The sequence below is a fragment of the Marmota monax genome, unplaced genomic scaffold (assembly GCF_021218885.2).
Source record: "Marmota monax isolate L192 unplaced genomic scaffold, Marmota_monax_Labrador192_F-V1.1 WCK01_AAM20220418_F8-fsc00019, whole genome shotgun sequence".
Lineage (NCBI taxonomy): Eukaryota > Metazoa > Chordata > Mammalia > Rodentia > Sciuridae > Marmota > Marmota monax.
This window is the reverse complement of record NW_026695242.1, coordinates 10,151,033-10,172,440: the sequence shown is the minus strand read 5'-3', so window position 1 is coordinate 10,172,440 and position 21,408 is coordinate 10,151,033. Positions and strand designations below refer to the sequence as shown.

Sequence of the window (21,408 nt, the reverse complement as noted above, 5' to 3'; positions counted from 1 at the left end):
ACCAATGCTCTTGAATTCTTAGTTTTATTTAAGACAAAGAGTTTTTTTTATAGATGAGCAAAGGATTACTCAATTTGTAGCACTCCACAGCAGTAATGAAAATAGAACTCAGTCTTTATTTTGTGAAGTCACCCTTTCCACCTATGATAAATTGGAAATGTTAATGAAAAGAAGGAAAAAAGGTGTTAAACTCCAAAAAATTAAGAAAAATCAAGAGGTGAAGGTTGTAGCTCAGTGGCGAAGTGTGTGCTTGGCATGCACAGGCCTTGAAAGAAAAGTGATTAATACAGCATTTTGTCTCAGAGAAATCATCCCTTGCAGGAACTCACACCTGTGCATAGCTCAGCGACTATCCAAGGCTGGGATAGTAAGGAACATTTTCTCTCTCTCTCTCTCTCTCTCTCTCTCTCTCTCTCTCTCTCTCTCTCTCTCTCTCTCTTTTCTAAATTACAGACATTCTATGTTGCACAACTCCAGGGTCACAGCACAAAGAATGCAAAGGGCCCCTTAGAGGAAAAAGGAAAGACAAACTCACCAGTAATTGATGAGCTGATTTCTTGCTGCTTTGGTTTGAGGTTCATAATCAGCATCAGGTTATAAACAGTCCATATATATTTCCTGAAGGATGAGGCTGATGGTAATGCCTCTCTCTCTCCACTCTTGTTTTGTGTGCAGTGATTCCACTCAGTTACAACAACTTCATAACCAAGTCCTACTAGAACAACAACATTTGCAAAACCCATCTCCTTCATCGCCTAAAGAGTTTCCTTTCAACATGAGTGCTTTGAACTCCGTGGCTCCCCCGGCAGTGACCACCTTCAGCAAGCAGGCGAAGGCCCCTCCATCACAGACATTCAGCTTGGCCCGGCCGAAGCATTTCTTCCCCTCTTCGAGTACCACAGCAGCCACTATGTCCCCATCCAGCTCTCCAGTGTTCACCTTGAGCAGCACTTCCCAACCCATTCAGAGGACAGTGAGCAAAGAAAGCCTCTTACTTTCTCACCCCTCTGTGCAAACCAAATCGCCAGGCGCCATTTCCATCTCAAATGAGCCACCCCCTCCAGGTCCAGCAGAGCCAGCAGCACCACCACTTGTGTTTTCCATCCCTAGTGGAAACCAGTTTCAGCCCCACTGTGTGTCACCAACTCCTGTCTCTCCCACCAACCGGATTCAGAACCCAGTGGCTTTCCTCAGCTCTGTTTTGCCATCTCTCCCTATCATCCCTCCCACCAATGCCATGGGACTACCTAAAAGTGCACCATCCACGTAAGTGTCATTAAAGTTTTTTGATGGAAGAGTTGCCAGTTAAGAGGGGACCTATGCCTAGAATAGCCTGGTTTGGGGCAGGAGTTTTGTTTAGTGGATTCCTAGATAAATCCTCTCTGTTAGACAAAAAAATGGGTTTCAAGGACCTTGAACACAGGGCATGATTGCTTTGAATGATTTTTTTTAATTCTATAATCACAATTAAATCTTTATTTTTTCTATAGATCAAGTCTAAACAGTTTCAAAAGCAATAAATTATATTGGCACGTTATTATTTTGTAAACATTATTCACTGAGTCAAAAGATTTAGGTCTTATTAAGTATTTCCCTGTGTCTCTAAACATGACTCACATGAAGGATGTTTCACACCTCAAGTTGAAGCTGGAAATGTGTGATTATACCGTGTTTATGGGATGTCTTTTCCATTCTGTCATTCAGGCACCCAGGACCCCTCCATTTCCCAGGTCATTAAGAGACTTCTTCATTTGGTTGGTGAAAAGAGAAAGAGGGAAGATAGCACACAGAAGAAGTTGGAACACATAGCCGAGAAGTTTACATCACTTCTGTCAGGCCTATTAGCTATACCTCTGTCAGCATGTCTGTCTAATTACAAGGAGCCTGGAGATGTATTTGTTTTGTGCCAAAGAAGAGGATGTGAATGCTGGCAGGCACTAGCAGTTTCTGACACTGACTCCAAAGTAAAATAGAAATTCAGAGGGCTCCACAAGAAATTTATTTAAAAAGAATTAAATGACTTCCATATTTGGAAATCAGAAAATTTGACTAACATAGGTCAGAAAACACATATTTCTTCCATCCACAAGAAAAAAATAATGTAATAATAACAAAGAAACAAAATGACTTAGGAAAATTAGTTAACAATGAAACTAGCAAACTCAGTGGGAAATAGAATCCTACAAATTGGTTGTGTTCTAAATGTAAAGCAAATTATAATCCTTGTGATTATAAGGAATTAATAAGGTTTACAAAAAAGAAAAACTTCAACTTGCGCTTTGAATGATTTTTAATAACTAAAAATTTAAAAAATATCTCTAGAAACAGATTCTCTGTATAGTGCTTAATCCCACAAGTGCCTAATAACTACTGGTATCTGATTTCTAGGCCTTTGTACAATGCTTCATGCTTTTCATGATGTGTTCTGTATGAATTTATTTTATAGGCCCTCCCAGGGATTAATGAAAAAAAATACAAAGTCTCCTCAACCAATGAGTGATGATTACATTCGTGAAGCTAAGAATGCAGTGATTCTAGACTTGGGGAAAAAAATGAGTTTCAGCGATGTCAGATCAAACCAGCAGGTAAGATTGTTGGATTCTGGTAGTTTGAATGGAATTTTATTGTAAGGATGTAATTTTATTTAATTCAGTCCTTGCATACTTAGGTCATCTGACCTCTGACCTGTTGATGCTACAGCTTAGGTGGTAGAGCACTAGCTAAGACTCACACAGGAAGCTCACGTGCAGGAATCTGCAGTTCTTGATTACCCCATTGTTAATTCATTTTACTTGTTTATATGTGTTTGCCTATGATAGAATATACAGTAGTCTCTCCTAATCTGCAGGAGATACTGTCCAAAATGCTCTGTGGATGCTGAAACTGCAGACAGTATCCATCCCCATATGTTTTTTCCTGTATGTGCATAGCTATAATAATGTTTAAATTTTTTTTTGGTGGGGGGGATACTAGGGATTGAACTCAGGAGAACTTGACCACTGGGCCACATCCCCAGCCCTATTTTGAATTTTATTTAGAGACTGGGATCACTGAGTTGCTTAGCACCTCACTTTTGCTGAGGCTGGCTTTGAACTCACAATCCTCCTGCCTCAGCCTCCTGAGCCACTGGGATCATAGGCATGCACTATCTATCACACTGGGCAACAATATTTAATTTAAAAATTAGGCACAGTAAGAGATCAACAACAGTAACTAATAATAAAATAAAATGAACTGGATATGGTGGTACACACCCGTAATCCTAGGTATCAGGAGGCTGAGGACAGAGGATTCAAGTTTGAGGACAGTCTGGGAAATTTAGTGAGACCCTGTCTGAAAATGAAATGAAAGGGACTAAGGATGGAGCGCAGTAGTAAAGTGCCCCTGGATTCCATTTCCAGTACTGCAATAAAAAATGATTATAATAACATACTGTTATAAAATGTATTTAAAACTTTTAAATTTAATTCTGGGGAATTTTTGATTTAATATTTTTGGAACCCAGATGACTGCAGGAAACTGAAACTGTGAAAAGCAAAGTCATGCATAAGAGGGAACTACAATATTCAAGAAGCAGGGAGAGTGTCTGTTGTCTATTCCAGCAATCCTCAGCTCAGCTTAGACAAACACCATAACATCTGAGTATATTGATATCTGTGTCTTGAGATGTTGAGACTTTTAGGAACTTTGAGTTTTAAGCTGTCTTTCACTTGACATCCTTCAACTTTAGGTACCCTGAGGTGTGATCACAAGTTTCTCTCAGTTTTTGTATTGGGTTGAATCACTGAAACAGCCATCAGGCAACATCCTGTTTCACCAAAGAGGAAAGGAAAGCCTGTGAGCATCATGCAAACAGAAGAAAGATACATTATGTGGTTATTTGTGGTTTTGATAATCAAGTGGTTAATATTTAATGCAGGCTTGCATTTCAACTCTTGGTTTATTCCCCAAGATGAGAACTGATAAAATCTATTTTGAAATATAACAAAATTTCGTCAAAACAATATGCCAAATATTGCAGAATTTGTTCCATAAGGGGCAAATTAGAAACAAAGCTCCAGATTTTCCTGACCATATGCTGTTTTCTTTGGTGTTTCTCTTACTTCCAATGGAGTCATAGATATGCAATATTTTGCTATTGTGTTATACATTAGGCAACTTAACTGAGCAGAATCTTTTGAAAATATGCTACTTAAAACTACTTAAATTTTGATTTTTTTTTTTTTTTTTGGGTACTAGAAATTGAATCCAGGGGCACTTAACCACTGAGCTACATCCCCAGCCCATTTATTTATTTATTTATTTATTTTAAAATATTTTTTAGTTGTCAAGGGACCTTTATTTTATTTATTTCTATGTGGTGCTAAGACTCAAACCCAGTGCCTCACCATTGAGCCACAACCCGAGTCCCTAGCTCTTTCATTTTTTGAGTCAGAGTCTTGCTAAATTGCTTAGGGCCTAGCTAAGTTGCTGAGGCTGGCCTGGAACTTGGTATCCTTCTGCCTCAGTCTCCTGAGACACAGGGATTACAGACACATGCCACCCCACCCAGCTTAATTTCTGATTTTTAAATTACTGAACTGAAGCAGAATATTTAAATTTCTCTAAATACCTTTCTCATATATTATTTCTGCAAATGCCAAATCAGCTATTCTTCCCTTCCATCCCCTAAGTAAGAAACTGAAACAGTTGTCAATTGGTTAGTGGTAAACTAGAACTAGATCCCTGTTTTCCTGGAGACTTTTCATTTTCCTTGAAATGCAAAAGCCTTTTTCAGTTTGATGACAATTACTTTCAAGTCCCACAAATGTTGCTCTGTCAAACACAGATTTGTTTTCCTCTGATGCTGTCATCACATTTGTGGTTGTTAATCCTTCTAGGTATCATTGAAATAAGAGCTGTGTTCAGCCTATATCTTTTACAAGGCAGAGAGAGATCAATTAGAATCCTGTAAAAATGACACCAGCTCACACATCAGCTGTTTGATTTTACTTTTATAGTTTCTCTGTAGGTAAATCCAGGCTAATCCATTGCCCAACTCCCAGGAAAGAAGGATGTTTCTCTTAATTACCTGAGATGTGAGAACATGTAAACATGATCTTCCACTAGTTGAGTACCAAAGACCCAGAAGAACTCTCTCTTAAACCTCACTGTGAACTAACTTCAGGGTCCATAGCAAGAACTGGGAAGTCCCTGAAAGCCTCTCAGTCCTCTCTATCTAATTGTCTCTGATATACACATCAGTCTTCTTCTGAAAATCATTATCCTGGGAATTATGATCACTTCATTACAGAATTGGTTTTTAGACTTCATTCTATGCTGTGGACAATGAAAGCCAAGCTATATAAATGAAATTTATGAAACTAAGAAGCTGTGTGAGATAGAATGTTTGCATTAGGTTGACAGATGTCAATTCTGAGAAAGTTTGAAGAAATAAAATGATGACTAGGGGTATGGCTTGGTGGTATTGTTTTGTGCATTGCTGCCTTAGGAAATGATGATGAAAATGTCACGGAGATCTGTTAAGGTTAAGAAAGTTAACTTAGAAAAGTGTAAAAACATGGATGATTGGAGAACAACCATAAAGAAATATGTGAATTAATAGCTATTTATACTTGCAGTCTGAGGACAAAGGAGTCAATCTGTTTTCTCACTTTCCTATTATATGGGTGGTGGTGAACAAATGATTGCTTTAAAAGAATGTGCATTTGTTTTTGCTTTATTTTACTTTGAAAACTTTTAGGTTGAGACAGCTGGCTTCTCTTGTCCTTTTAACATAACAAGTGAATAATAATAATTATTCTAGAACATCCTTGTGGTCTAGCATTACCACATTGTGCTGAGCATGAAAATAAATCAGAAGTCCTTGCATGATGAATGTCACTCACTATAAACAATCTCCTCCCCTTTCTTTGATATATCCACCACTTTTCTTTGATATATCCACAAAAGTACTTCTCTTTTGTAACATTTCAGAGTCTGCCTGCTCTCATTTTACATCATCTTTCCAATTAACAACTAACATTTGCCATTGATTCTTTGAACTTTGTGAAATATAATGATGTCATCCTTTTAGGTGTTCATATTTACTAAAATTTTTAGCTTTCTAAACTGACAACCAAGTGTCTTTGTGCGATGGGTAAGCCAAGAGAGGGGTGCCCTGATTTCTTTTTAGGCTGCATCATTTCTTCCTTTTGGGTAGCATTCATCACTAGTGGATCTTGATTGGCCAGCCACCAGTTAAATCTAAGTAGTTTAAGTTAATGTGGGGAATCTTAGAGGTCAAAGAAACCCAGGATTACAAAATGGAATGGAGCCTTCATGACCAGTGATTTTAATTCACTCATGACTCAGCATGATGTTCTGCAACCAGCAAATACCATTGATTGTTCATTTCTAAATTTTTGCCCACCCCCCTCATCTAATGTTATATTTCAACTTTCAGCTTTCTTCTCTGGCCTCATTTCTCTGGAAACCATCTTATCTCTTTATTCTGTTCCCCGCACCCCTGCCTTTTTCATTAATGCTTCTTTAGAAACTGTCTGTGATTCCCAGATACTGCCCTGGAGGATAGGGGAGGGGAGTGTAAGTATCTTGACGCTTATTCTGCCTTTTTGCTCCTCTGATCTCTTTCTTCTCTAAGCTGCTCTGTCATTTCCTCTATTTAAATCTTACCTCTTTCATCTCTTATGGTGAATTCTTTATGGCAATCCTCTTTTGTGAGCAAATAGTCATGACATCCATTCCGTTTCTAATAAGCATTATTATATATTGGCCTTCTGGAACATACTGTAAGGCCATTGGCATTGTAGAAGTCTGGCTGCTGGGACAGTGTCCATATGTCCTCTGCCATGGGCTCACCCAGGAGGCACCAGTTATGAGCTCCCTGGGTGCTGTGATTAGGGGTTGTCTTGTCCATTGTTACATCCCTGTTAAGCCTGGCACAGAATAAGTATTCAGTGGGTACTTGCTGAATTAACCCACAACTATGAGATTCTCATTAGTTTCAGGTAAGATAATGAAACCTTTAGCCAAATAGAAAAGTTTGGGTTTATTGCATAACAACGGAAAAATCTTCACTTGACTACATAGATTCTGATTGTAGATAGTACATGCCATGGTAGCAATGCATTTTATTTACTTATAATATTTTTTTTAGTTGTCAATGGGCCTTTATTTTATTTATTTATATTCGGTGCTGAGGTTCAAACCCAGTGTGTCACACATGCTAAGCAAGTACTCTGCCACTGAGCCACAATCTCAGCCTCTTATTTTGTTTTGTTTTTGTTTTTATTTTTTTTTAGTTATAGTTGGACACAATGTCTTTATTTTATTTATTTTTATGTGGTGCTGGGGATCGAACCCAGAACCTTGCACGTGCTAGACAACCACTTTACTGCTGAGCCACAACCCCAGCCCCCTTTTATTTGTTTTTTAAATATGGAACACTTCACAAATTTGCTTGTTATCCTTGCACAGGGCCCGTGTTAATCTCTGTATCATTCCAATTTTAGTATATGTGCTACCAAAATGAGCATTAACAATCCATTTTAATCAGCTGATTAAAAAGATGAAAACTTAGAAACATGCAAAAATTAAGCAAAACTCTGGTGTTAACTTGAACATTTAAATATAAAATAAGTTTGTGCATCTTTCAGTGATTTATTCTTAAATATACGATTTGGATTAAAAGTATTTTTATACAACCTCCTTGAAGGCGGAGTCTGTGTTTATAAAATGTCACATTTTCCATATTCATCATAGTATTTAGCACATAGCAGGTGCTTGCTAAGAATTTGTGAGCAGGGTCAGGGAGTAGGCTACAAACACTGATTATTTCAAGGAAGGGAATGAGTGATTATTAGATAAATAGTAAAGAAATCATTCTCTATGTATGTTAACCTCCAAGTTTATCTAGGAACCTTTGTTGTTCCAAATCTGCCTATGCGTGGAATGGAAGGGAGAATACTTTCTCCAACACATAAGATTTTCTTTAGGCTAGGGGTATGGCTTGGTGGTAGAGCACTTACCAGCATGTGTGAGGCCCTGTGTTCTATCTTTAGCACCATTAAAAAGAATTTTTTCTTTTTGTGGAGATGGGGGGGGGGTCTACCCGGGATTGAACTCAGGGGCAATCAACCACTGAGCCACATCCCCAGTCCTATTTTGTATTTTAATTAGAGACAGGGTTCTCACCAAGTTGCTTAGCATCTCACTTTTGCTGAGGCTGGCTTTGAACTCATGATCCTCCTGCCTCAGCCTTCCGGGCTGCTGAGATTACAGGCAGTGTCATCGCGCCCAGCTGAATTTTTTTCTTTTAGTACACATCATACCCAATATACATGGGGAACCTTTCTCAAGGTTTGAACCTGTTTCATTATTTGCCCCTGCAGTTCAGACTCAGAACTCAGAGTAGAGGAAGGCTGTAGTGAGCTCAGGCTGTGAGTGCTGGATGTCTGCCCTTATCTTAACAATGTCTGTATCTGATTGGGATGTATTGTTCTCAACAGAAGAAAAGTGCCTTTCCACAACTCTGCCAATTTGAAAATAAACTCCTGAAGTCTAATGTTTCAAGTAGTCAAATTATCATCCTTAAGAGGATTATATTTAAAGAAAAGAAATGAGGCTATGTTTTCAAATGTCATATTCTTCTGAAATAAATTTAAGTTAGCTTTTCAATTGCTTTTATAAAGCAACTATAAGATTTTCTTTAGGCTAGGGGTATAGCTTGGTGGCAATTCATGAGCCTGGAAAGGATGGGTCATTTATCACTGATTTAATTTCCACACTGGCTAGATTCATACAGAAAAAAAAAATCTCTCCTTTGGGCACAGATGTCACCTACAAACAGCTGACACAGAAACTCCTGTAGTTACTAAAAAACGGAATGAGGCAAGGAAAAATGAAGACCACAGCATAAACCCAGTACTGGGAGTTTAAAACACATCCAACTGACAGTGGATCAGTAGTGCAACTTTTATGCTGGATGTATGCAGAAAGTTTCCTTAAATTTAACTTAAACATATTCTTGTTTTTTGCAAGTTTCCTGATGAAATTTGACTCACAGTGTTCATAACTAAAAATGACAACTTGAATTCAGGTGTAGTATAGATAGAGCCACAAGTTTAATAAAATTTTACCCTTAACCCAAGTACATTGTTCCAGATTCCTCAAAGATGGTAATGTTGAAGCAAGTGATGACCTTTATGTCGTTCATGTATTCAGTCATTCTTCATATATGTATTGAGCACCTGCCAGGGGGCAGCATTATTCTAGGTGATGTTGATAGAGTGGGAAGAAAGTCATCCAAGATCCCTGCTCTTGTGAAGCAAACATTCTGACACCCAGATAGTCATTCAATCAATAAATAAGAAAAATACAGCTAGTATAGCAGCGCTATGTGGGGAATTAGAATGGAGAGTTAGCTTAGATGAAGTGACTGGGAAGAGTTCATTTCAACTTGACAGATAGGATTTTTTTTATTGGTTGTTCAAAACATTACAAAGCTCTTGACATATCATATTTCATACATTTGATTCAAGTGGGTTATGAACTCCCATTTTTACCCCGTATACAGATTGCAGAATCACATCGGTTACGCATCCATGTTTTTACATATTGCCATACTAGTGACTGTTGTATTCTGCTATCTTTCCTATCCTCTACTATCCCCCGTCCCCTCCCCTCCCATCTTCTCTCTCTACCCCATCTACTGTAACTCATTTCTCTCCCTTGATATTTTTTCCCTTTCCCCTCACATACTCTTATATGTAATTTTGTATAACAATGAGGGTCTCCTTCCATTTCCATGCAATTTCCCTTCTCTCTCCCTTTCCCTCCCACCTCTCGTCCCTGTTTAATGTTAATCTTTTTCTCATACTCTTCCTCCCTGCTCTGTTCTTAGTTGCTCTCATTATATCAAAGAAGACATTTGGCATTTGTTTTTTAGGGATTGGCTAGCTTCACTTAGCATAATCTGCTTTAATGCCATCCATTTCCCTGCAAATTCCATGATTTTGTCATTTTTTAGTGCTGAGTAATACTCAATTGTGTATAAATGCCACATTTTTTTAATCCATTCATCTATTGAAGGGCATCTAAGTTGGTTCCACAGTGTAGCTATTGTGAATTGTGCTGCTATGAACACCGATGTAGCAGTATCCCTATAGTTCGCTCTTTTAAGGTCTTCAGGGAATAATCCGAGAAGGGCAATAGCTGGGTCAAATGGTGGTTCCATTCCCAGCTTTCCCAGGAAATCTCCATACTGCTTTCCAAATTGGCCGCACCAATTTGCAGTCCCAGCAGCAATGTACAAGTGTACCCTTTTCCCCACATCCTCACCAGCACTTGTTGTTGTTTGACTTCATAATGGCTGCCAATCTTACTGGAGTGAGATGGTATCTTAGGGTGGTTTTGATTTGCATTTCTCTGACTGCTAGAGATGGTGAGCATTTTTTCATGTACTTGTTGATTGATTGTATATCCTCCTCTGAGAAGTGTCTGTTCAGGTCCTTGGCCCATTTGTTGATTGGGTTATTTGTTTTCTTATTGCTTAATTTTTTGAGTTCTTTGTATACTCTGGATATTAGGGCTCTATCTGAAGTGTGAGGAGTAAAGATTTGTTACCAGGATGTAGGCTCCCTATTTACCTCTCTATTGTTTCTCTTGCTAAGAAAAAAACTTTTTAGTTTGAGTAAGTCCCATTTGTTGATTCTTGTTTTTAACTCTTGTGCTATAGGTGTCCTATTAAGGAATTTGGAACCCGACCCCCCAATATGTAGATCGGAGCCAACTTTTTCTTCTATCAGACGCAGAGTCTCTGATTTGATATCAAGCTCCTTGATCCATTTTGAGTTAACTTTTGTGCATGGTGAGAGAAAGGGATTCAGTTTCATTTTGTTGCATATGGATTTCCAGTTTTTCCAGCACCATTTGTTGAAGATGCTATCCTTCCTCCATTGCATGCTTTTAGCCCCTTTATCGAATATAAGATAGTTGTAATTTTGTGGATTGGTTTCTGTGTCCTCTATTCTGTACCATTGGTCCACCCGCCTGTTTTGGTACCAGTACCATGCTGTTTTTGTTACTATTGCTCTGTAGTACAGTTTGAAATCTGGTATCGCTATACCTCCTGATTCACACTTCCTGCTTAGAATTGCTTTTGCTATTCTGGGTCTTTTATTTTTCCATATGAATTTCATGATTGCTTTATCTATTTCTACAAGAAATGCCGTTGGGATTTTGATTGGCATTGCATTGAACCTATAGAGAACTTTTGGTAATATCGCCATTTTGATGATGTTAGTTCTGCCTATTCATGAATAGGGTATATTTTTCCATCTTCTAAGATCTTCTTCTATTTCTCTCTTTAGGGTTCTGTAGTTTTCATTGTATAAATATTTCACCTCTTTTGTTAGGTTGATTCCCAAGTATTTTTTTTTTTTTGAGGATATTATGAATGGGGTGTTTTTCCTCATTTCCGTTTCAGAAGTTTTGTTGCTGATATACAGAAATGCCTTTGATTTATGCATGTTGATTTTATATCCTGCCACTTTGCTGAATTCATTTATTAGCTCTAGTAGTTTCTTTGTAGATCCTTTTGTGTCTTCTAGGTATAGGATCATATCATCCCAAATAATGATAATTTAAGTTCTTCTTTTCCTATCTTAATGCCTTTAATTTCTTTTGTCTGTCTAATTGCTCTGGCCAGTATTTCAAGAACTATATTGAATAGAAGTGGTGAGAGAGGGCATCCCTGTCTTGTTCCAGATTTTAGAGGGAATGCCTTCAGTTTTTCTCCATTTAGAATGATGCTAGCCTGAGGCTTAGCATATATAGCTTTTACAATGTTGAGGTAAGTTCCTGTTATCCCTAGTTTTTCTAGTGTTTTGAGCATAAAGGGATGCTGTACTTTGTCAAACACTTTTTCTGTGTCTATTGAGATGATCATATGGTTTTTATCTTTAAGTCTATTGATGTGGTGAATAACATTTATTGATTTCCGTATATTGAACCAGCCTTGCATCCCAGGGATGAATCCTACTTGATCATGGTGCACGATCTTTTTGATATGTTTTTGTATCCGATTTGCCAGAATTTTATTCAGGATTTTTGCATCTAAATTCGCTAGGGATATTGGTCTGTAGTTTTCTTTCTTTGAGGTATCTTTATCTGGTTTGGGAATCAGGGTGATATTGGCCTCATTGAATGAATTTGGAAGTTCTCCCTCTTTTTCTATCTCCTGAAATAGATTGTAGAGTATTGGTATTAGTTCTTCTTTAAAGTTCTTGTAAAACTCTGCTGTATATCCATCCGGTCCTGGGCTTTTCTTGGTTGGTAGTCTTTTGATGGCTTCTTCTATTTCCTCACTTGATATTGATCTGTTTAGGTTGTTTATATCATCCTGACTCAATCTGGGTAGTTCATATGTCTTAAGAAATTTATCGATGCCTTCACTATCTTCTATTTTATTAGAGTATAGAGTTTCAAAATAATTTCTAATTATCTTCTGTATTTCTGAATTGTCTGTTGTGATGTTGCCTTTTTCATCCCGTAAGCTAGTAATTTGGGTTCTCTCTCTCTTCTTCTCTTTGTTAGCATGGCTAGTGGTCTATCAATCTTATTTATTTTTTCAAAGAACCAACTTTTAGTTTTGTCAATTTTTTCAATTGTTTCTTTTGTTTCAATTTCATTGATTTCAGCTCTAATTTTAATTATTTCTTGCCTTCTACTGTATTTGCTGCTGATTTGTTCTTCTTTTTCTAAGGCTTTGAGGTATAGTGTGAGGTCATTTATTTGTTGGCTTTTCCTTCTTTTAAGGAATGAACTCCATGAAATGAATTTTCCTCTTAGTACTGCTTTCATAGTGTCCCAGAGATTTCAATATGTTGTGTCTGGGTTTTCATTTGCCTCTAAGAATTTTTTAATTTCCTCTTTGATGTCTTCTGTAACCCTTTGTTCATTCAGTAGCATATTGTTTAATCTCCAGGTGATGTAGGATTTTTCCTTTCTCATTTTATTATTGATTTCCAATTTCATTCCATTATGATCAGATAAAATGCATGGTAGTATCTCTACTCCCTTTGTAATTGCTAAGATTTGCCCTGTGACATAATATATAGTCTATTTTTGAGAAGTATCCATGTGCTGCTGAGAAAAAAGTGTATCTGCTTGATGTTGGGTGGTATATTCTGTATATATCAATTAAGTCTAAATTATTAATTGTATTATTGAGCTCTATGGTTTCTTTATTCAACTTTTGTTTGGAAGATCTGTCCAGTGGTGAGAGAGGTGTGTTAAAATCTCCCATGATTATTGTGTTGTGGTCTATTTGACTCTTGAACTTGAGAAGAGTTTGTTTGATGAATGTAGCTGCACCATTGTTTGGGGCATATATATTAATGATCGTCAAGTCTTGTTGGTGTATGGTTCCCTTGAGCAGTATGTAGTGTCCTTGTTTATCCCCTTTGATTAACTTTGGCTTAAAGTCTATTTTATTTGATACAAGTATGGACACCCCTGCTTGCTTCCGGGGTCCGTATGAGTGATATGATTTTTCCCAACCTTTCACCTTCAGTCTGTGTATGTCTTTTCCTGTCAGATGAGTCTCCTGTAGGCAGCATATTGTTGGATCTTTTTTTTAATCCATTCTACTAGCCTATGTCTTTTGATTGGTGCATTTAAGCCATTAACATTTAGGGTTACTATTGAGATATGGTTTGTATTTCCAGCCATATTTGATTATGTATGTTACTTAACATGATTTGTTTTTCCTCTATGATTAGTTTTTCCTTTACTGTACTACCTCCCGCTGTTGGTTTTCATTGTTATTTTTCATTTCCTCTTCCTGTAATGTTTTGCCAAGGATGTTTTGAAGAGCTGGTTTTCTAGCTGCAAATTCTTTTAACTTTTGTTTATCGTGGAAGATTTTTATTTCATCTTCAGTCCTGAAACTTAATTTCACTGGATACATGATTCTTGGTTGCAACCCTTTTTCTTTCAGCGTTTGAAATATGTTGTTCCAGGATCTTCTAGCTTTCAGAGTCTGTGTTGAAAGATCAGCAGTTATCCTGATTGGTTTACCCCTAAATGTAATCTGCTTCCTCTCTATTGTGGCTTTTAAGATTCTCTCCTTATTCTGTATGTTGGGCATCTTCATTATTATGTGTCTTGGTGTGGATCTCTTATGATTTTGTACATTCGGTGCCCTATAGGCTTCTAGTATTTGGATTTCTCTTTCATTCTTTAATTCTGGGAAGTTTTCTAGTATTATTTCATTGAATAGATTGCTCATTCCCTTGGTTTGGACCTCTATACCCTCTTGTATCCCAATAACTCTTAGGTTTGGTTTCTTTACGTTATCCCATAATTCTTGGATGTTCTGCTCATGATTTCTTAACATTCTCGCTGAGCTGTCTATGTTCTTTTCAAGTTGAAAAACTTTGTCTTCGTTGTCTGAAGTTCTATCTTCTAAGTGTTCTACTCTGCTGGTAATACTCTCATTTGAGTTTTTAATTTGGTTTATTGTTTCCTGCATTTCCAGGATTTCTGTTTGTTTGTTTTTTATATCCTCTATCTCCCTATAGAATTGATCTTTTGCTTCTTGGATTTGTTTATGTAATTCATTGTCAAAGTGATCTTTCATTGTCTGAATTTGCTGTATAATGTCTTCCTTGAGACTCCAGATCATCTGAAGCATATATATCCTGAACTCTTTGTCTGACATTCTGTCAGCTGCAGATATTACCTCATCTAATGTTGAATTGACCTGTATTGTTTGTGGTCCTTTCTTTCCTTGTCTTTTCATACTGCTCATGATTCTTTCTAGTTTTGTGAAACTGTTGTGTTAATGTTTTTCCCCTTATATATTTGTATTGTTCTTGTATAGCTCCAAAATCCCTCTTTTGCAGAGAAAGACAATGTTAACAGTTCCCAATATCAACAGTACATCATCTAAGCACAAGTTTTCATTATTAATACATTTATAGTTAGATTCTAAGTCTATAGATATTGGTTTTAATTATTACTTAAGAATATATTCATTAGTATCATAAAAGGCATACCATATCTGGTGGCATATAGAAAACTTAATTTCAGACAAAGGATTTTATACTTAGAGGGAAAGGAGTGAGGGTATGAGGTTAAACTAACTTAGCACCTTTGGAGAACTCTAACCAATAGACTGGTAATTTATGGAAGAATGTATAGACTCAACCTCCTATTTGTATTTAGATAGTTACCCTATGTATAGATAGCAAAAGTTAGGAGATTGAAAGTGGGATAGAGAGAATATGAATGAAAAAAAAAATAACAAGGAAGAAAAGAGAAATAAGAGAGAAGGAAAAGGAAAGTAAGATAGAAATAGAGAAAAGAAAATGGGGGGAAGGTGGGGTATATGCAATTCTTCTATATTATATTACTTTGGTAATTCTGTTGTTCATGCACAGTTCTTGGTTTCACATATGTTGAAGTTGTGGAAGAGAGAGAAGAAAAGAGAGAAAGAAAGAGAAAAAAAAAAAGTCTCTCAGATCACTGTTTTCCTTGCTTCCAGTAGGTGGCGTTGTCTATTCCTAGCTTGAGCCTCTGTATTCAGGGTGGTGGGTATAGCCAGTGTGAAAGGAAATGAGCTTCCACCTGTATCTTCCCTACTCTAGTCTCTGAGGTAGAAACCAGGTGCCTGTACAGTTGTTGTTTTGCGTTGATAGCTACAACCCCCCAAAGCTTGTGGGAAATATTTTGAGTTATCGCAGCTAAGGGTGGGGGAGTTGGAAACCGGGTACCTGGATCAGCCGCAGAACCGTTCTGGTAGCCACACCCCCTTTGATGGGTTTTAAGGGTTGATGGGCTTCCTCCGGACTAGCACACGGGGCGGGGCCGGGCTTCCTCCTCCGGTCTGGCTTGGCGCCGGGCGGCTTCCTCCTCCGGTCTGGCTTGGCTGGAGCCCTTGACAGATAGGATTTAACAGGGAGAGGGAGTAAGAGGAATCCAGGATAAATCTTAGAATTAGGGTTTAGCTGAGTGTACTCAAAGAGTGTCCCAAAGACCTGCGCCAGACTTCAAACTGTCAACTTGAGATAACTACAGAAATGGAAATTAATATTAAGGAATTTTTAATAGCAATTTAACAGGGAAATATTATGTGCATAAATATAATAATTTTGTTTTCCTTGTTAATTTCATTTTGCTAGTAATTCATTTTGTTTTCATTTTACAAAAGTACAAATTAGAAAATTTTCAAAACCTGGTTTTTACCATAGACAGTAATGAGAAGCACTGGTTGAACCATTTAACCAAGTAAATGAATCTCAGTGGCACCATTTCCTGAGATGAAGAGCAAGCTAGGAGCACCTCTGGGAGTCAGAAATCAGCTGTGTTGTTTGAGCCATACTAATTTTGAGAAGCCCATTGAGCACCACAATGTAGAATTAATCATTGGGTATATGATTCTGAAGTTCTAGAGAGGAATCAGACTTGGAAATAGGGCTTTGGGAGTCCTCAGCATACAGAAACTGTCTGCAGCTGTGAGATTGAACGAGATCACCAAGAGCAGAGGATTAGGTGCCAGCAGAAGAGAATGATCAGATGCTGCTAGAGAAAAAGAAGGAAAAACAGTATGGTGTGTCATGAAACCCAATAGAAGAAAATGTTTCAAAAAGGAAAAGTAGTCAACTCTGACTTATGCTGCTGAGAGGTCAAGTAAGGTAAGAACAGAAAAGTGATGATTCCATTTGGCTAATTTACAGACCCTAACAGCAGCATTTTCAGTGGAACAGTGAGAACACAAGCTTAATTGGAGTAGCCTACCAAGAGAGTAGGCAACAAGAAAGCCATCTGGTAACAATAGAGGTGGGGGTATTTCACTGCAGTTGCTTTGTGTGTGTGTGTGTGTGTGTGTGTGTGTGTGTGTGTGTGGCACTGGGGATCAAACCCAGGGCTTCATGCATGCTAGGCAAATACTCTCTCTGAGCTGTACCCCCAGCCCTAGAGTTACTTCAAATAGTTCTGTTGTTAAGGGAACTGAGAGATGTAGTGAAGGCCATCGTGGAGCTAAGGGAAATTTATTCAGGACAAAAATGTCTAGAAGAGACAGGAAGTTGTTGATGCAGGCATGTATCAGAATGCAGGGAAGAACATCTTTGCCAAAAAACTCTATAGGTAGTTCTGCATGTTAACTGAATGAATGTTAACTGTGGTTATAGAAATTATATTACATTTTCACTCCAGTCCCTACAGAATTCTACTGAAGTTCCAGTTTCAAGGTAAGAAATCAGAATTCACTAAGGCAGTTTGGGATTTTAGTAGAAATACTGAAATTTCCCTTTATGCTCCATGGCAAGTGGCTGGCAATGGGACATGCCTGCTTCATTGAGTTTCATAGTATAAATCTAATGTCTGAATCTGTAAGTTACATCCTCAATTATAGTGGTGGACATGTTCTTCCTCAACATAGGAATAGAACTTTAAACATATGTGTCATTTTGACAGGAGTACAAAATTTCAAGCTTTGAACAAAGGCTGATGAATGAAATAGAGTTTCGCTTGGAACGTACACCTGTAGACGAATCAGACGATGAAATCCAACACGACGAGATCCCCACGGGCAAGTGTATTGCTCCCATCTTTGACAAAAGACTCAAGCACTTCCGGGTTACAGAAGGCTCTCCAGTCACATTCACCTGCAAAATTGTTGGCATACCTGTTCCAAAGGTAGGAGAAGATGACCAGCCAGTTAACCATCCAACAGCACAGAATGATAGTGTGTTCAAAACAGTCTTAGTATACTCTTGTGTATCTACAGAGGGAATGAAAATCAATTCGAGAAATGAGCAAAACCCAGTTATTTGACTAAAATGAGAATATCAGGAATAGGATCATTAAATAAAGCAAAAAGAAATCAGACTTGTTAGAATTTTAATAAAATTTCTGAATAAATCTTTTAGTCACAATAGTGTACTATGGGCTATTGATTCTCTTAACCATCAAATTCATCAATCTAACATTTTTCATTATATTTAAAATCTATTGAATACACATAGGGCGACTGTTGTACAAAGCGAGCTATATTTGTATTATTACTATTAGGTTGGTAAATGCCGAAAATGTCATATCATTATCACTGACTGCTGAAAAATCTTATGAGTCACCAGATTTTTTGGCAAGTCAGCTAAGAGAAGGATTTACACCTGGTGTGGCTGTGGCAGGAGATCTCTTCACTCTACTTTCACAAACATTTGTCTGATGTTATTATGTATGGTTAGGTAACCAGGAAAAGTAGAAGGGCAGTTGCAACCAGTACTTTTATCCCCCCTGTCTTTGAGAGATATCCTTGACATATGCAGAACTTGTCACGAAGAAAATTTTTTATTTTGGTTAGATGAGAAATTTAGCTAGTTGATTCTAGCCTTATTCAACTTGGCATATTAAATCATGCTCTCCTTTCAAGCAAGGTGAGCTATCATAGGTACTGAGATCTGAAACTGCAGGAGACTTAAATGTATATAGATAATGAGAAAAGAGCCAGGTTCCTGGTTTTCATTATTTTGCCTCTGAAGACACATCTGGTTCTTAGGGTATCTTTCAAACTAATAATGAGGTACAATAAAATACTCAAAAGCTTTATCTTAATCCTAAATTATATTGAATTTTTTACTTAAGTATTATATAAATAGAGGGGTATATAATACCATCATTATAAATATGTTTTATAGCTTTTTTTCCAAGTGCTTTGAAAAGAGTAACATGTTGTAGAAATGATAGTTGACACTTGCCTCATCCTACTCCCTAGTTCTTTATCTTCTAAAGATATATGGAACATTATATATGCACATATATACACACACACATACATATACACATACATATACATATATTCTTCTTGATTATCTTTCACTTCAGGTTTACTGGTTCAAAGATGGGAAGCAGATTTCTAAGAGAAATGAGCACTGCAAAATGAGGCGAGAAGGAGATGGGACATGTTCTCTGCACATTGAATCCACCACCAGTGATGACGATGGCAACTACACCATCATGGCAGCCAACCCCCAGGTGGAGACGCAGGGTTACGCACTGTGCTGCACTCTGAGGAAGGAGCGGTTGATGTCATTGTGAATGAGACCTTGAGAAGTGCGAGTTACTCAGGATTGCTGAGGAAAATGAATGAGAAGCATTGTGATTGTGTGTAACTAGAGCGCAGTATCACAACCTAAAAGACTAGTTAGCCACTGACAGGTCACTCAACATTTCAGGCTTTGTCAAAGGACATTGGTACTATTTCTTCACTACATTTCCCTCCCATACCTGTTGGGCTGAATTTTTTTTTTTTTTTTTTAAAGTGCTAAGCTTCATGCACTTTCTTTTTTTTTTTTTTTTTTTTTTTTTTTTTTTTTTTTTTTTTAGTTTTCGGCGGACACAACATCTTTGTTTGTACGTGGTGCTGAGGATCGAACCCGGGCCGCACGCATGCCAGGCGAGCGCGCTACCGCTTGAGCCACATCCCCAGCCCAAAAAAATATTTATTTTTTTTTAGTCTTCAGCGGACACAACATCTTTGTCCGTTATGTGGTGTTGAGGATCGAACCCAGGCCGCACGCATGCCAGGCAAGCGCGCTACCACTTGAGCCACATCCCCAGCCCTGGGCTGAATTTTATGATTGTCAACTCCTTGGGTCTCTTGAGGAGTTAATGAGTCATTCTACCAATTTTTATTCTATCAAAGAACAATATGTCATTTTTGTTCTTTAGAGAATAGGTAAATTACTTCATAAAGGCTTTAAGTGTCCTTCAAATTCATATCCTTCTTTTTCTTGATAAAAGTTGAAAAGTCATAATCTCTCACCTTCTTTTCTGAATGAGGCCAAGTCTTAAAATTTCCCTAAATGATAGGCCAGAAAAAATATCTTTAATTACTAATTTTTAAAATAGTTTTTTTTACTTGTAGATGGACTCAATACTTTTTATTTTACTTGTTTGTTTATGTATATATTTATTTATTTACTTATTTATTTATTCATTTATTTATTTTTATGTGGTGCTGAGGCAAGCGCTCTACCACTGAGGTACAACCCCAGTCCTTTAATCACTATTCAAATACAAAGTACAGAATCATAATTTCTACTCTCATCCATCCTTCCTATTGAAAGAACAGGATGAATCGATATTGAGAAAAGTATAAAATTACTTGGCCATGCTCTCTGCATTGTAGCTACAAGTTGTATTAGGTTCACAAAAATTTAAAGAAAAACTTTTTATATTTGTGCTCTGTTCATTTCTCAGGTTAAAATAAAAATCATCACGATAGTTTTAAAAAAATCTCTCCCCCTAGAATATGAAGATAAGAAGTCATATTATATTGTTTTCATTCCACTCCTACAAAGAAAAATTCATAATAGCAAAAAGTTTCATAATGTTCTAATGCAGAAAAGAAAACATAAATTGAAAAAAAATGTAGATTCTTTCTTTTTTCTTTTTTCTTTTTTTAATTCAGTACTGGGGACTGAACCCAAGTCATTTCACATGAGCCCTTATCACAGAGCTACCCCCCCCCCCATTCCTTTTAACTTTTGAGACAGGGTCTCACTGAGTAGCCCAGGACGACCTGACTTTTGATCCTCCTCCCTCAACCACCACAGTGGCTGGGATTGCAGGTACACACTAACAAGTCCTTCTGAAGTTCTTAATTTAATCTTGTTCTTTTCCTATTTCTCAGGGGAGAATCAGCTGTTCTGGCCACTTGATGGTACAGAGTTTGCCCATTCGAAGTCGGCTAACCCCTGCCGGCCAGTCTCACAGGTAATGATAGGAAGAATCCACCTTCTGTGGGCTCCTCCCATATGCCTACCCTCCACAAAGAGCACCAAAGTTGTTGGGTCTACATATTGTTACTTAAAGGTAGCCTTCCACCAGCAGCACCAGCACCACTTTCGAGTTTGTTGCAAATGTAGAAGTTCAAGCCCATCCCAGATTACCGAATCAGAATCTGCGTTTTAACAACATGCCATGTGATTCACAAGCACATTAACATTTGAGAAATACTGATCTTTGGTACATTTTAATGGTTAAAAATTTGTAACCATCAGTAGCACCTGTGTACATAAGATATAAATTAGATCCTTTGAATTGAGTCACTATCTTCTCTTTAATAAAACAGGAGCCTTTAATGATTATATAGAGAGAGAGCAATTATTTTTGCTGTCTCCACTACAGCAATTAGCTTTTTATCCTCTCTGATTTTACTAGCCACTAAGAAGAAAGAGCGTGGCTTGAGTCTTATGGTGCCACAAAGTCTTAGCAAAGCATTCCATAGTTGCTGACACATATGAATTAAATGTGACTTACCAAAGGAATAAAAATAGCAACCCATGTTTCAGATACAGTATTTCACCAGCCTTGCAACTATACCTTCTTCTTTTT

The 21,408-nt window shown here is 37.5% G+C and overlaps 1 protein-coding gene and 1 non-coding gene across 3 annotated transcripts in view; one reads left to right on the top strand and one right to left on the bottom strand.

Annotated features, from left to right (window-relative positions):
- Positions 1-21,408, top strand: part of Mypn (myopalladin) — a 121,840-nt gene that overhangs the window by 80,858 nt on the left and 19,574 nt on the right. For both annotated transcript variants that reach the window (XM_058577974.1, XM_046419722.2), the window contains 5 exons: positions 676-1,266; positions 2,447-2,585; positions 17,485-17,706; positions 18,895-19,044; positions 20,705-20,787. In XM_058577974.1, the coding sequence (XP_058433957.1) occupies positions 676-1,266; positions 2,447-2,585; positions 17,485-17,706; positions 18,895-19,044; positions 20,705-20,787 (1,185 nt within the window). The remainder of the gene's footprint in view (positions 1-675; positions 1,267-2,446; positions 2,586-17,484; positions 17,707-18,894; positions 19,045-20,704; positions 20,788-21,408) is intronic.
- Positions 7,435-7,538, bottom strand: LOC124076180 (U6 spliceosomal RNA). The gene has a single exon (XR_006846282.1). It is a non-coding gene; the product is annotated as a U6 spliceosomal RNA (small nuclear RNA).